Genomic DNA, 15659 nt, shown 5'->3' with positions numbered 1-15659 from the left:
ACCCGCTGTTAATTTTAAACTTTTTTTTTATCGAGGCATGACAACGCGATGGCATTATCGTTTAAATAGTACAATATAGTTTAAAAGTTGATCTAGTTTAATATTTCCATGATATTTTCTACATCAATTGCTCAATATATTTTCAGAATCAATTTCTTTGAAATATATATAACAATGTAACGATAAATGTAATTTGTGTGTGTGTGTGTGTTAAAAAAGTCAATATCCGATAAATCTTTCCCACTCTTTGAATATCATTTTGAGAATATCCAAAAATGACAAAATATATACATGCGTATATAACACTGTGACGTTGATGTATATGCACATATTGCGAAAGAAAAATGGAAATAAATAATATATATGAGATCAGAAGATAATCCGCCTCTTCGATGCGCGTGAGCGAAAACAAGTTATTGTTTCACTGATCTTATAATCTCGTAAAGTATGATCTCTTATCCTACATATTTTGCCATTATTGACAATCTTAATCCATTCATTCGTACATTTTCTCGATACAACAAACTCGTGTATTTTGGTGTTTCATTTAATATTTTTCTCTTTCTATTGAAATAAATACTCTGTTTATATAATGATATGCGCGATGTTATATACTCTGTCATTGAAAATGTAGCGATATAATATAATGCGTGACAATCCTCATTGATTCGTGTACTTGTAATAAAGTTACGAGTTTCTTGGATTAAAAACTTATATCTTTTTTTCTAGTTACTTTTTATGTGCAACTTTTAATAATTTCCTTGTGTCTGATGAGTTCGCAGTATTATATAAAAAGAAAAATAGCTCTGCGCACATAAAGACGCGAGATCGCGATTAACATGTGCATCAATGTGTATCCATATTAGATCGACCTTGTGATGATCAAGTAATTAATAACTCTAGACACATATAAATTATTATATGTATCCGAGTTATAAAATAGTAAAATAGAAATAATTAAAAAACATAAACTCGCGCGACGAGAGAAGTCATACAGTTTTCCAAATGGAAGAAAAAAATACAAACGCTCGTCTCATTTTTTATTTAATTCACTTTTGCTTAATCACAGACAAAATAATTAGTCTAGTTGCAAGCATTTTTTAAAAAATTTACGATACCATTGTTGGAATTTTATAATGGGTGCAACAACATATTCTATAAAAGTGTCCACATCATTAATCATTACACAGTTACAAAAACAAAATTGCGCGCGCGTTTTATACTTGAGCAAAAAATTTATGCACCAACTATATAAAGTAAATATATATATTAATATAATAGATATTTGTATATTTCTTAATTTATATAAAGTTATTGCAAAAGTCAAAGTTCATTGTATGAAAGATAAGAATAAAATCGTATTTTTACGATCTTATCTTTCATGTGTGTGAGTTCGTAAAATGCGTTATTCCATTAGTCGCAAATCCAGCGATAACGTTCTGTACAATTCAATTGCTATCGCAACACGTGATAAAAGAAATATAAATGATGCATGTATTAATATTATTTAACACAATAATTGCATGAAACAATTACAATATCGTTACGAGACAAATGTACATGTATAGAGTATATACATATATATAAATATATAAAAGTATAAAGTAATCTCCTTGTACAATACATGTATATATATCTTGTCTATATACACAAGTGCATTATATATATATATACATATACACGTGTTTTATTTATTGTCTTACTGCGTACATTATTTTAATTGAATCGCATATTCCAGAACAAACTTGATTATTGCTAATTTTTGCTATACAACATATTGTTAATTAAATAATGTTTTATAAATCTCCAAGTAATAAGAGATATCAGATAAATATATACAATATATATATGACTTTAAAAAAAAATAATTTTACCCGCTATAAATTCTAAAATTTTTTAAAGTATATATATAAAAATGTCTACATATATATTCACAAAATGTACAATATCGTGTGTGTCTCTTGTATATATATAACAGTGTCAAATATTATATATTAGGGATAATTTACGTTCTTTTACCATGTGTTTAACTATATATAATAATCAAATCATACGGAGCGTATTTTGTCGTCCTTATCCACTTTTTGTGACACAACTAATAATATATAATATAATGTTTTATGTGACAGTTAAAGAAGAGAAAGATAAGATTATAAATGATTATTCACACATTTTTGTTTTTTCTGCGATAACTTGAAGTATATAATCGTATATTATACAGTGCACAATGTCTCTTGTATGTACAATGTTATAAAATTATACTACATGGCGTTAATATCCTTTTTATTACCATGTGTAACCGCGCGATTAAATTGTATGGAACATTATCGTAAATTATATGACACGATGACAAGTGAAATAATATGTGATATGAATGTCAAGTGCGAGAGCAGATGAGATTATAAATATGATTTTACAAATCTAGCTTTTTACCTATACAATAATTTTAATTTAGGAATAAAAAAAATATATCGTATATATTTTCTTATTACCCAGAGTATATATTCTATTTTACTAACAATAATGGAGTCAAATAAATTATTTTGCATTATATATCTATAGTAACGCATCGCGCGTAAATTTATTTTTCATACAATCTAGTTACATTAATGTTGCATCTATCTAAATCTAATCGCACTCTACTTATTTATTGTATCTATATATCTAATCGCAATTATAATGATGTGATGTCGATCGATTATAGTGATGTCGATGTATTTACATGGAAATACTTTTAGCATTTTTTCTTCAACATTGCCGTATTAAAAACATTATCCGCATCCAATTGTGACATGATCTCGTCGTCTGAATCGTATTCGTTAACATCGGTAAAGTAACTTATCAGAGTATTCGAATTATCAAAGTTACGCTTTATCACTGGCAATGTAGATTTTACATTTACATTCGAATCATTATGCGCTTCGTGCGATAACTCATCGTAAAATGAAAGACAATTTTCACGCGAGTCTTGTGCATTAGAAATTTTTACATCCGCGACGCATTTCTGTAAAGTTTGCGACGAGTATTCCTCTCCCATCTTATTTTGAGAATTTATCGTCGATTCTTTTCTCGTACCATCCAAATAATTCACATTCCGTGATGATAATTCGCATTGTTGGATCATGTTATTGCGCAAAGTACTCTCGGAACTAGGACAGTTCTGTTCTTCCGAAATTAAAAATTCGCAGTCGCTAGTCGAAAACATATTATTCGTATCTAAATTATTCATACTTATCGAATAGTTGGGACTTGAAAATATCATATCTTTACGATTTTCATGATCCTGTTTAAAAATTTGTTTACAACTTTGATACATTCCGCTCGATTGATGATGTAATATCGGATCGTTTATCGATACAGGTTCGCGATCCTTGATTGATTTATCATTGATAGAAAAATTTATTCGCAATGTTACCTTATCACAATTTTCATACGTCCCTGGCATAGAATGATAATCTCTATCGAATTCGATATCGGGTAAAATATCATCCATATGAGACGTACTTACGATCCGACCTTTATCAGAATATACGGCTAGTATGTTTACTGGAGATATTAGAATATGATATTGATTCGCTAGTACACATGTTGTAGTTTTTAACAATCCTACATGTTGTAAAAAAATAACCACATTTGGCTCCAACACGCCGGGATATTTTTTTACAATGTCGCGATGAACGGTACCCTCTATACTACCCGTTGAATCTTTCAATATAATATATGGATCGTCTCGACTATGATCTATACGATCCAATACGCCTGCTATAAATTTTACTTTCATACTAGGGCAATAACTAGTATTTGCCTTCTTTTTAATCATAGAAATTCTATATTCCTCTAAAAATTTATCCGATACATCGTCGAGTAAAAATTTCCAAGCTTTTTCTCCAAACAAGTTTTTTTCGTCCTGTGACTTAATCTCAATACGTTTGATCGCTGTTTTATCATTCAACTCTCTTACTCTATCTAAATATGATACGACAGAAATATTATCGTTTTTAACATGTGGTATTAAGCCAGCTGGCCCAGGGAATATTCTAACCAACCTTACTTCTTTATCATCATCAAGTTTTACTTTATTTCCAGTCTTAATATGGTTCTTTTCTTTAGACTTCTTATAATGTAATGTATCAGTTTTACATGATTGAAAACATTGCGCTTCTCCTTGTATATCGTTTAATGGTTTGCTTATCTCTTTGGCAAGATTAAATCTTGGTTGACGACAAGTATCATCCTGAAAGATTCCTAATAAAAGATCTCCTCGTGATACATTGCTCTCATTGTTACGAGACAAATTGCTGTCCTTCTCCGTTGCAACATTTACATTTGAATGAAGAGTATTATCCTTGGACAAGAATAGAACCTTGGAGTTGTTGTTCACTTTACGTCGTTTCACAGATGATGCTGCTTCTTCTTCTTCTTGTTCGCCTAGACATCGAGAATGGGATTGTATTGTTTTCTCATCGATATCGTCAAAAGCATCCTAGAATTGTATATAAATTATATCCACATGTATATCTCTAGTATATATATTGTGTAACTTCAGAATCAATCGTGTACAAATAATATCGAGATACTCTATTAAATGTCTATTAAATGTCTGTTGATAAAATTACAATGTACAAAAAAAATTAGATAAATTATTCGAATAAATTCTAATAAATATAATGTAAATAAATGACTCACTTCAAAAGTCCAATCGTCACTTTCAAACATAATTACAAAGAAATTCCACTAGCTAGCATCTAGCGCAATAAACATATTCCACGTGATAAACGGTTGCCTTTTAGCTTTTATTTTCTTCTTTTCACTTGTTTAATGGCCTCTACCCTGATCAAAGATCTTCTTATCTTGCCGGTCGTAGCAGGCCATAGTTGCCTTTATAATATATCTATTCCCTGCTCTTAAGCCCCTCGCACAATGCCAGGCAACAGGCACAGGCAATAGGAACAGGAAATAGAAAATATCCACCAATAAAAGCAGGGAATAATATCTATTCCCTGCTCTTATTGGTGGATATTTTTTATTTCCTGGGGCCCTATTCTTGAAATAGTTGCGTATACGTAAGTTGCACATTGCGAATAATCGCACCTGAAAATCCCTAGAACGTTATTCTTGACGGTCGCAACTGAAACGTATACGCAATTTTTCATTCGCAATGCAACGAATGGGTCATACCATACTTTTCAAGAGAAACGTATACGTTTTTAGAGTTCGTTGTCGCTCATGGCGTGATATATGGTTTATAAAAAAAATATATATAGTATATAAATAAACATAAGAAATAAAAGAAATATAAGAAATTTAACGAATTTATAAGATAAAGATATAATAAAAGGCTCTGCCCACAATAAAGAAAATATTAAGAATAAAAATAAATATTAAATATACTAAAGAATAAAAATTAGGAATAGATATTAAATATATGTAACGCACAATGAAAAATATCAAAACATAATAAAGTATAAATATTAGAAATTGTGTCATTCAGTCATAACATAACAACCAAAAATATTTATATTTTTATAAATTTGCAAATTTAAACAATATATAGATTTAGAAATTATTAACCAAATATAATCTTAACCAAGTAAAAAAATCTGTAATCCCAGAGCAACATTTTTATTATTATGTTTAGTTGTTTAATTAATGGGAATTATATTTATATTAAAGATAAAAATATATAAACTTTTGGAGAAATAGATGCTAGTGGATCTCATTAATTTACAAAGAGATAGTTCTAGATAATTTTTAAATATTTTTGTGAAAGAGCTTAGAAATGATGCAGATTTCTTTTTTCGCTATACTAAAATGACATCAGAAATATATTATAATAATCTTTCTAATTCTTGGTTCTGTTGTACATACCATAGGAGGAATAAAGCTGCGTCAGTTTGATTGAAATATCTTTGATACCTTTATTTGACAAAACTTTTATTCAAAATAATTTCAATGGTTTTTTCTTTGGTATTTTTTTTAAATTTGGAATATAGAATTAAATTTATATAAATTAGATAAAGCTAACTTAGAATAATAATAAGATTAGCTATTTGAATATTCACGCGCATATCTGTTAATTTGCAATACTATTTATCTGTAATGAAATAATATTTGTACAAATAAGTAATAAATTTGAAAGTAATTAATCTATATAAATAATTTTAAAAAACAGTAAAAACGTTTGATTCAATTTTTTAATTAAATTAAGTTATTTAGTTATTTAGTTAATTTATAAAAAGTGTTCATTATATTTAATTACAATTTCATTAATTTTTTTATTTTTATGTGCAGTCATATTATTAAACAATCAATTTTTAGTTACAAATTTTTTACATCAAGGTTTCCATTAATTTTGCAGATTAGAAAATTATAAAAAGATATTATTATGTATATGTGTTGTTATTCTAAATAATAAATTTTTTATATTTATAGAAATATATTTTCTAAAAATAAATAAAACATTGATATAAAATTTCATTGATACACTGAGAGAATTTTCTCTCGGAATTTACCCTGAAAATCGTGGTAGGTAATCGTGAGACAATATTGTATGGAAAGAATTTTGAGAATTTCGTTGATTAATATTGATCACAATAAAAATAATATCTATATCACGATAAAATATCAAACATGTTTGATTAATTTTACTAAACTGCATAGTAAAATTAATCAAACATATTTTATATATTTTGTTGTATAATAGATATTATTATTTTCATTGTGATAAATATTAATCAAAGAAATTCTCATAAATCTTGTCATACTATATTGTTCCACGATTACCATGATTTTCAGGGTAAATTCTAAGAGAAAATTTTCTGTGTATATAATTTCATAGTAAAACTTGAAATGCAAATCTTTCTGCAATTTATTTGTATAAGATTTTATCTTCTTAAGATATTATATATGTATATATAAATAATATATACATTAAATACATCAATACATACACTGATATACACGCGATATGTAACACATGTTGATATTTGCCCAATGTTTTTCGAAAATACAGTGCAATACAAAACGTATACGTTTCCAATTTATTACAAAAAATATTACAAAAAAGTGTTCAAGAATCTACAAAAAAGTTTTCAAGAATCTACTTTGTTCAAGAATTACAAAAAAGTGTTCAAGAATCTACTTTCAGAAGCGTATACGTATTTTGATCGTACGAGACATGCGCATACGCAATATTGCGAACGAAGTCAAGAATAGGGCCCCTGTTCCTATTGCCTGTTGCCTGGCATTATGCGAGGGGCTTTATTGGTGGATATTTTTTATTTCCTGTATTGCTTACGGCCTTACGATTACGACTAAAATTTTTGTACGTCAATGGCCTTACGGATTCAACCAATCGCGTTGCTTGATTCGGCAACGTGATTGGTTGAATCCTTAAATTTACGGTTACGGAAAAAGTTTACGGCCTCTATAATCCAGTCTTTAGGCCGGGTCTACAATAGATGTAGTAAGCCCTAAGCCTTAAGAAATTGATCAATCGCAGTCAAGTATGAGGAGAAAACTCGACTGTGATTGGTCAATTTCTTAACGCTGGGTCCACAATAGGTGATTTAAGCCCTAAGCCTTAAGAAATTGATCAATCGCAGTCAAGTATGAGGAGAAAACTCGACTGTGATTGGTCAATTTCTTAAGGCTTACGACTTAAATCACCTATTGTGGACCCAGCGTAAGGCTTAGGGCTTAAATCACCTATTGTGGACCCAGCGTTAAGCCTAGTCTACAATAGAGTCGTAAGGTCGTAAACGTAAGAAATTGACCAATCACAGTCGATTATTCTCCTCGAATTCAACTGTGATTGGTCAATTTCTTACGTTTACGACCTTACGACTCTATTGTAGACTAGCCCTTAGGGCTTAAATCACCTATTGTGGACCCAGCGTAAGCGAGCTGGCCAGATCCCAGCTCTTAAAGCTTACGACTTAAAACTTTCGACCGATATAATTCCTTTTTTAGGGCTTAGAGCTGGAAGGCGAAAAGCTTACTACACATATTGTAGACCCGGCCTTAACGGTCGCTAGGAAGATCACGTCCAGGCATCACGCTCAGTCGGTCGACGCAGGTCGACGGGTCGTGATTGGCGGTGAAGGGAGAGGAAGATCGCGATCGGGTTTTTAACGTCACGTCAAATCAAATCAGGTCGGTTGATTCTTGTTTGTAGCTATCGCGTCGTGCTCGTAATCGTATCGCGCAAAAATGTTTCACGTACGTAGTCTTACGCGATCATCGATTATCGCTCTGAAGCAAGCGTCGGGCAATGCAGACGTCGTGCAAAACATGTTGGCGCGCGCCGCACTGGCTGTCGTTCAAACAGCAGCCCGTCGCGGATATGCCGATCACCAAGTACCAGACCGTCTCAAGGACGTACCTGAAGCACCAAACCCTAGGTTCTTCGATATGGTGGAATACTTTTTTCATCGCGCCTGCCAAATCATCGAAGACAAATTGGTGGAAGACATTGGCAAACGATCACGTGTAACCATCGAGGAGCGCAAGAAGAAAGTCAAGGGTATCTTGATGCTCATGGAGCCGTGTGATCATATCCTCGAAACCACGTTTCCGCTCAGACGTGACTCCGGTGACTACGAGATGATTACCGGCTATCGTGCCCAGCATTCGACCCATCGAATACCCTGCAAAGGAGGTATGCGCAGAAAGAGACGCGAATATTTCTCACTCTCTTTCTCTGTTTCCCCCCCCCCTCTCTCTCTCTCCCCCCCCTTTTATCAATTTTCGAATCGTGATTTTTTTCCATTTTTCTCCGTTTTGAGGCAAAAATATGCCGAACTCGTATTTCGCGATTTGAATTTTTTCCTAGGTGACCTTTTACTACATAATGTTTGTCCGCCTTTAAAATAGAATACAAAATTTCTTCTTTAAAAAGAGGTATAAAAAGGTATTTAAAAAATAATATACACACACACACACATTTTTTTTTACATTTCTATTTTTTTCTATCCTTTTTGAGTATGAGATTTATCGTAGATAATTAATAAATTAATAAGCACACACACAATATTTGTAAATTTATATAATATAATATAATATAGGGGCATAATATTTCTCACTTGTCCAAAATATATACATGTATATTTGAAATATTTGAAATAATAATGATGTGGAACAGAGTGGAAATCGTGGAAAGAAATAGCTCTCGCACGCGGATCGACTTGCGCTTTTTTCTCGTGCATGTTTTGTATATACGCATACTGTAACTCGAATCCACTCTAAGCAAACAAATAATGATCATAAACCGCGAATATAATATTATTAAATATCAATCGAGAAAAATATTTAAATAATAATAACATTTAAAACTTGTTACCGTTTATATTATTTGTATATATCAGTGCTCATTTTTGCTTGATCTGAATTCTCTTCAGCTACATATAAATTACGAAATGCCTTCAGCCAATATATGTGTGTGATGATAAATTCGCACATTTCTACACGAGACGATGCATATTTTGTGAAATATGTTGAATATTTATGCGATTCATCAAAAAGCTACCGCTATCGCGTACAAAAGTGTAATATTCAAGATTTATTAAGAGACTTATTGATGAAAAAAAATAACTATTTTCATTAACTTTTATCCACTTATTCCTCCCATTGTTTATTTTTAATACTTATTGTTTTTCAAATAACAATGTGAAAATAATTACATTGACGTTTATTTACGTATTTATATATAGTTATTGTCTCAAGTGATTTATTTATTGGTGCGCGTAACTCTTATGACAATTTTATGGTTTCGCTGCTAACGACTTCAACCTTGCGAGATCCAACAAAGCTTGAATATTCTGTACATGTGATAAAAATTTTTGCAAATATTTACGGGCGCGTCTACAACTTATTATTATGTCATAACGGTCTCCGCAGTAGTAACAAAGCATATATTTTTTGCATCTCACTTGTATAGATTTTTTACAATAATTACAATAAAAATCATACATTTTTTTCTGCTACTTTTATATTTTATACTTTGCATTTTTATAAAATGTAATATCATTCGTGTCATTTTTCATTCCAAACAAATATAGTTTTTGAGGTAAAAATATTTAAAACTGGCCAATTATAGATTACGATTAAACGGAAGCGCCTGATGTGTGGTCGCTATATACTAACATACTATCGACGCGCGACTCACATCAGACACATCAGGCGTCCGCGTATAATCGTAATCTATATAATTGGCCACTTTTAAACATGTTTACCTCAAAAACTACTGTTTGGAATGAAAAAAATGGCAAATACTTTTTTAATTTATTTTTTCAAAAATTTTTTTGCTATGGTATTTTGATTCGCGAATTTCGGGACATCCGCGTATTGTCAGCTAATTTTTTCCCAAGTATTCGAGTACTATAGATATCTTAATTGTTTAAGCGCGAGATGATATGTAGGCGCGCTTTTAATTTATCAGCAACGTAACATGAGACCCGTGGGCTATTTTTCTTTTTCCATTTTTTTCTTCGTAAGACAAAGAGCTATATAATATACGCAATTGTCAGCTAATTTTTTCCCAAGTATTCGAGTACTTACAGAACAAATATTATGCGATCGCGAAAATGTTTGCGAGGCATGAACTATATATAATGTTTACTTGATTTTTTATAGCTTTTTAATTATACATGTATACATGTACACACGCAAAATATTCAGTGGAATAGATGAAGAAATACATACATGTATGTTACACACACACACACGCGCGCTTTCTCTTATACTTTCTTATATTTTTCCATCCTTGTATTAGCCAAATCTCACTATTGACGCAATATGATGAGTCTGTGTAAATATGCTAATATATTTTAATAATATATAGATACAATTATACATGTAGAAATTAAGAAACTTATTTCAAAAAACATATAATTATCGATTACAGCAGTCATAAAGAGGATATAATTAAAAAAAATAAATAAATAAATAAAACTCGACAGTGATATTGAATTAAAAAGAAAATAATTATTTTCTGATATTGTGTGTCATTTGAATATCTGATTTCTATAATGATTGATTTCGTTATGTATATAATAAATTTTACATATTCAAAAACATTCCACAAAGTTTTAAAGTTCCAAATATTGATAATTAGTTTCTTTCTATTTATTTATCTATTTATTTATTCTTCTATTTCTTATTATTTATACATACATGTAAATGTACATACATGTATACTTTCTTTTCTTATTTGCTCTACATATCTATTTTTTGTATACAAAGAGAGATTAATAATTTAAATACATTTCTAGGTATTCGCTTCTCGATGGACGTTTCGCGGGATGAAGTGAAGGCTCTGTCAGCTCTAATGACATTCAAGTGTGCATGCGTTGACGTACCTTTTGGCGGTGCTAAAGCCGGCATTAAGATAAATCCTAAAATTTATTCGGAACACGAATTGGAGAAAATAACCAGGAGATTTACATTGGAATTAGCAAAGAAGGGATTTATCGGTAAGCTCGTATTACGCTAAAAAAAATAATGGAGAAACATCTTTTCCGCGAGTATAGATATGACTAGAGACAAGGACGAATCTCCGACGTTACATCATCGTAAACTTGTTGTGTGATGAAGCGATGTGAACGGAGAGGCGTGACGTTTGCGCGATAATTTTAGATGCCATTGCGAGTAGACGCGAAAATCTGTTAGATTCTTCTTTGTCTCTCGTAATATATTTATTGCCGCACAAAATTCACTATCATGTTACGTCATAGCAGAAACACATTGCAAAAACAGAGGACTGTTATGCAGCCCGATTAATTGTCACAAAGATTTATTAGCTTATAACAAGCTGATATAATAAGCACAAATTTTTAAACGCCTTTTACTTTCTCTAGAGTTTTTTTACTTACACAAAATGAAAATAAGATCTTGTATAGAAAAAACTGTAGTAAGTAAAACGTGTTTAAAAATTTGTGCTTATTATATCGGCTTGTTATAAGCTAATAAATCTTTGTGACAATTAATCGGGCTGCACAACAGTCCTCTGTTTTTGCAATGTGTTTCTGCTATGACGTAACATAATAGTGAATTTTGTGCGGCAATAAATATATTACGAGAGACAGAGAAATCTTTTACTTACACAAAATGAAAATAGGATCCTATAGAAAAAAAACATGTACAAATAATTATAAAAGAATAAGACATGTTAAGAATTTACAACATAAATAGACTAGCTTCGAATATATATGTACGAGACAGAGAGAGGGGGGGGTGTATAATTAATATTATATAAATTAATTTTATCTTACTTTTCAATGAAAAAACTCACACGCTCGCTTCACTCGCGTTCTCGCTGTTGTATTGTAATATTGAAATATCTACATTAATTAATGAAATATGTGAGACATTTTGATACAAAAATTGATACAAATTAACAATGATGAAATTTTAACATTTGATACATTACATAATACATTACAAAAAATATTAGATTAAAATAAAAATAAAATTTAATTATTTTTTTATTAAAGTAATAAAAGTTAAAATTTTATGTGATATTTCACTAAAGTTTTATTATTTAAATATATTTTATTATTAAATTTAAATATTAAAAACAAAATAGCGATGTACATATTAATAACGTCATATCGATGAACCATTTTATCAATTTCTCTCTCTCTCTCTCTCTCTCTCTCTCTCTCTCTCTCTCTCTCTCTCTCTCTCTCTCTCTCTCTCTTGTCTTAAATAATATTATATTTTTGAAGGACCTGGTGTTGACGTACCCGCACCTGACATGGGAACTGGCGAGCGGGAAATGTCGTGGATAGCAGATACTTATGCAAAAACTATCGGTCATCTCGACATCAACGCTCACGCTTGCGTCACTGGCAAACCTATTAACCAGGGTGGCATTCACGGCCGCATTTCCGCGACAGGTCGTGGAGTGTTTCATGGATTGGAGAATTTTATCAACGAGGCTAATTATATGAGCATGATTGGTACGTTTGCGCGCGAATTGTTACTTTTATTTATAATTTAATTCATGTATTTAATCACGTACAATACGTAATCGATTATTATCGGATACGATTTCAATAAATTATTGGGAGCGATTAAAAAGATTAATTGCAAAGTTTTTAATTTAGAGAGAATACAATGAAAATTTACACTAGTTTACAAAAAAATTTGTTCATTATTTTACCAGATAAGGTATTTCTTATAGATTTTTGGATGCTGAAAACGATGCCGCGCGAGCCAATTTTCATCAGCACGCCATGTTATAAAAAATCAAGTTGTAATTACTATTCATAAGGGGACGCGGGTGTCCTATATAAGAAGTAGTTCCTAGCTTTAATTTTTCATAACATGACTAAAAAGTAAGATATCGAAATAAAAAGAAATGTATTTTATAGAGGATGAACAATATATTCGTGACATTCTGATCAGAATTTCTAGATAACGTTAATCTTTTTCACAAAAAAAAATCTCAAATATCGCAAAAAAAGCTATTTTTGCATATTAAACTTTGAATTATTTCGGAAATTTGACGTGCTGGTGAAAATTGGCCTGGCGGCATCGTTTTCAGCATCCAAAAATCTATAAAAAAACACATCTTGTCTGGTTTAAAATATATTTTGGCTGTAAAGTATAGTTATCTTTCTGCTACGCAGTAAGCTCTCTGTGTAATATCATCTTATGGCATTTCAATATCCAACAGCTTTATTAGAGAGAATATGTATATAAATAAAGAAATATAATAATTTTCGCAGGTACTACACCTGGCTGGGGAGGCAAAACGTTTATTCTCCAAGGTTTTGGTAACGTAGGTTTGCATTCGATGCGTTACTTACACCGCGCGGGTGCGACTTGCATAGGCGTGATTGAACACGATGGATCCATTTATAATCCTGAAGGTATAAATCCAAAGGTAAATGGCAAGACGCACTTATCTGTGATTATCTGAATTTTTACCATGAATTATACGTCGGAAAGATTTGTCTAGTTTATGGATAGTTACGCTTTCTATACGTTTCAGGAATTAGAAGAGTATCGCATAGAAAACGGTACCATCGTTGGCTTTGTCGGAGCCAAGCCATACGAAGGCGAAAATCTTATGTACGAACCGTGTGACATATTTATACCCGCTGCCATAGAGAAAGTTATTACCAAAGAGAACGCCGGACGTATCCAGGTAAAGCAATTTAACATTGCACGAAATACGTTTTACGTTTTATATTAGATATACATATTTGAAAGAAATTACATTTTGTGCGTATATATGTGTGTGTGTGTGTGTGTGTACACACGCGCGCGCGCGCGCGCACACACGCACACACACACACACACACATATACACATGCATGTACTTATATCGAATTAAAGTTTAGTCAATCAAATTACAATTCATTAAAATTGTATGCTCGACTTTATTTTTAAAATTCTTTTCTTTAAAATGTATACCTTTTTTCTACAAACTCAGAAATTTTTTGATGAGAAATAGTCATGTACCACATTTCCCATTAATTTTGATAAATTAAGACAGAAATACAATTTTAGAGCTTAAAACAGTCAAATTTTTAAGCACACTTGAGACGCTAATTAAATCTAAATTGCACTTTTTTAGGCAAAGATAATCGCAGAAGCTGCCAATGGACCGACCACTCCTGCCGCAGATAAGATTCTAATCGATAGAAATATTCTTGTAATCCCGGATTTATATATTAATGCCGGTGGTGTCACAGTCTCATTCTTCGAGTGGTTAAAGAACTTGAACCACGTATCGTACGGCCGTCTTACCTTCAAATATGAGAGGGAGTCCAATTATCATCTCTTAGGTACAGTCGACAAATTAATACTATTAAATTTAACAAAAAATTTGAGCGAGAATTGAAAGTGCAAGCGCGATATCTCTAAAAATTTATTCTTGTCCGTAGAATCGGTACAGGAGTCTCTGGAACGTAGGTTTGGTCGTGTCGGCGGCCGTATTCCCGTCACGCCATCCGAAGCTTTCCAGAAACGTATATCGGGTGCTTCCGAAAAAGACATTGTCCATTCTGGTCTGGATTATACAATGGAAAGATCCGCTAGGGTAATTAATTAGACTAATCAATGTAGCAAGTTTACATTTTGCGTAACGTGAGCCAAGTCTCATTGTTGTTTTATGAATATACATTTTTTGTATAGGCCATTATGAAGACTGCCATGAAATTCAATCTTGGACTCGATTTGAGGACAGCCGCATATGCCAATTCGATTGAAAAGATATTTACTACTTACTCAGAGGCCGGTATCGCTTTCTAAATATTGTTAGTCGCAACATTGCACACAGTGAATATTGTAATAATGATAAAAACAAAGTCAGTTTTTACCGTATGGCTTACCACATGTCTATAGACGCATCTGTGACCGTATATGCGGTCACTAGTGACTCGATATATCGTCCAAGAAATATTCGTAGATATATAATGGTTGAACGATTATGTCGAATCGCGAGTAGTATCCAAACTCGCAATGGAAACGTATCTCGCGTATAGCAGTGTTATTTATCACGTTTCGCATTGTAATAACTTGCCTCCATTATACATATATATATGTATATATAAATATATACATAGAGAGAGAGAGAGAGAGAGAGAGAGAGAGAGAGAGAGAGAGAGAGAGAGAGAGAGAGAGAGAGAGAGAGAGAGAGAGAGAGAGAT

The 15659-nt window shown here is 31.6% G+C and overlaps 2 protein-coding genes across 3 annotated transcripts; one reads left to right on the top strand and one right to left on the bottom strand.

Annotated features, from left to right (window-relative positions):
• Positions 1-1911: 1911 nt before the first annotated feature.
• LOC145934361 (uncharacterized) lies at positions 1912-4954 on the bottom strand. 2 transcript variants are annotated; one of them, XM_083034721.1, is made up of 3 exons: positions 4687-4954; positions 4325-4483; positions 1912-4234 (listed from the first exon to the last, which is right to left on the bottom strand). In XM_083034721.1, the coding sequence occupies exons 1-3, from the start codon at positions 4714-4716 to the stop codon at positions 2735-2737; spliced, it is 1689 nt and encodes a 562-aa protein (XP_082890847.1). In that variant the 5' UTR covers positions 4717-4954; the 3' UTR covers positions 1912-2734. The 2 variants fall into 2 exon arrangements, with proteins under 2 accessions (XP_082890847.1, XP_082890846.1); XM_083034720.1 differs by having other exon boundaries at positions 2168-4483; positions 4687-4950.
• A 2980-nt stretch (positions 4955-7934) lies between these two features.
• Positions 7935-15658, top strand: Gdh (glutamate dehydrogenase, mitochondrial). The gene is made up of 8 exons (XM_083034722.1): positions 7935-8659; positions 11271-11471; positions 12726-12959; positions 13731-13888; positions 13997-14152; positions 14585-14795; positions 14895-15049; positions 15145-15658. Exons 1-8 carry the CDS (start codon positions 8212-8214, stop codon positions 15259-15261), a joined length of 1680 nt encoding a protein of 559 aa, XP_082890848.1. The 5' UTR covers positions 7935-8211; the 3' UTR covers positions 15262-15658.
• The last annotated feature ends 1 nt before the right edge of the window (position 15659 follows it).

Source organism: Prenolepis imparis, unplaced genomic scaffold (assembly GCF_030444845.1).
Source record: "Prenolepis imparis isolate NDT839.2.m4 unplaced genomic scaffold, iyPreImpa1.0 SCAF_3, whole genome shotgun sequence".
NCBI classification, from domain to species: domain Eukaryota; kingdom Metazoa; phylum Arthropoda; class Insecta; order Hymenoptera; family Formicidae; genus Prenolepis; species Prenolepis imparis.
The sequence above is the reverse complement of the archived record's forward strand: the minus strand, read 5'-3'. Positions and strand labels throughout refer to the sequence as shown.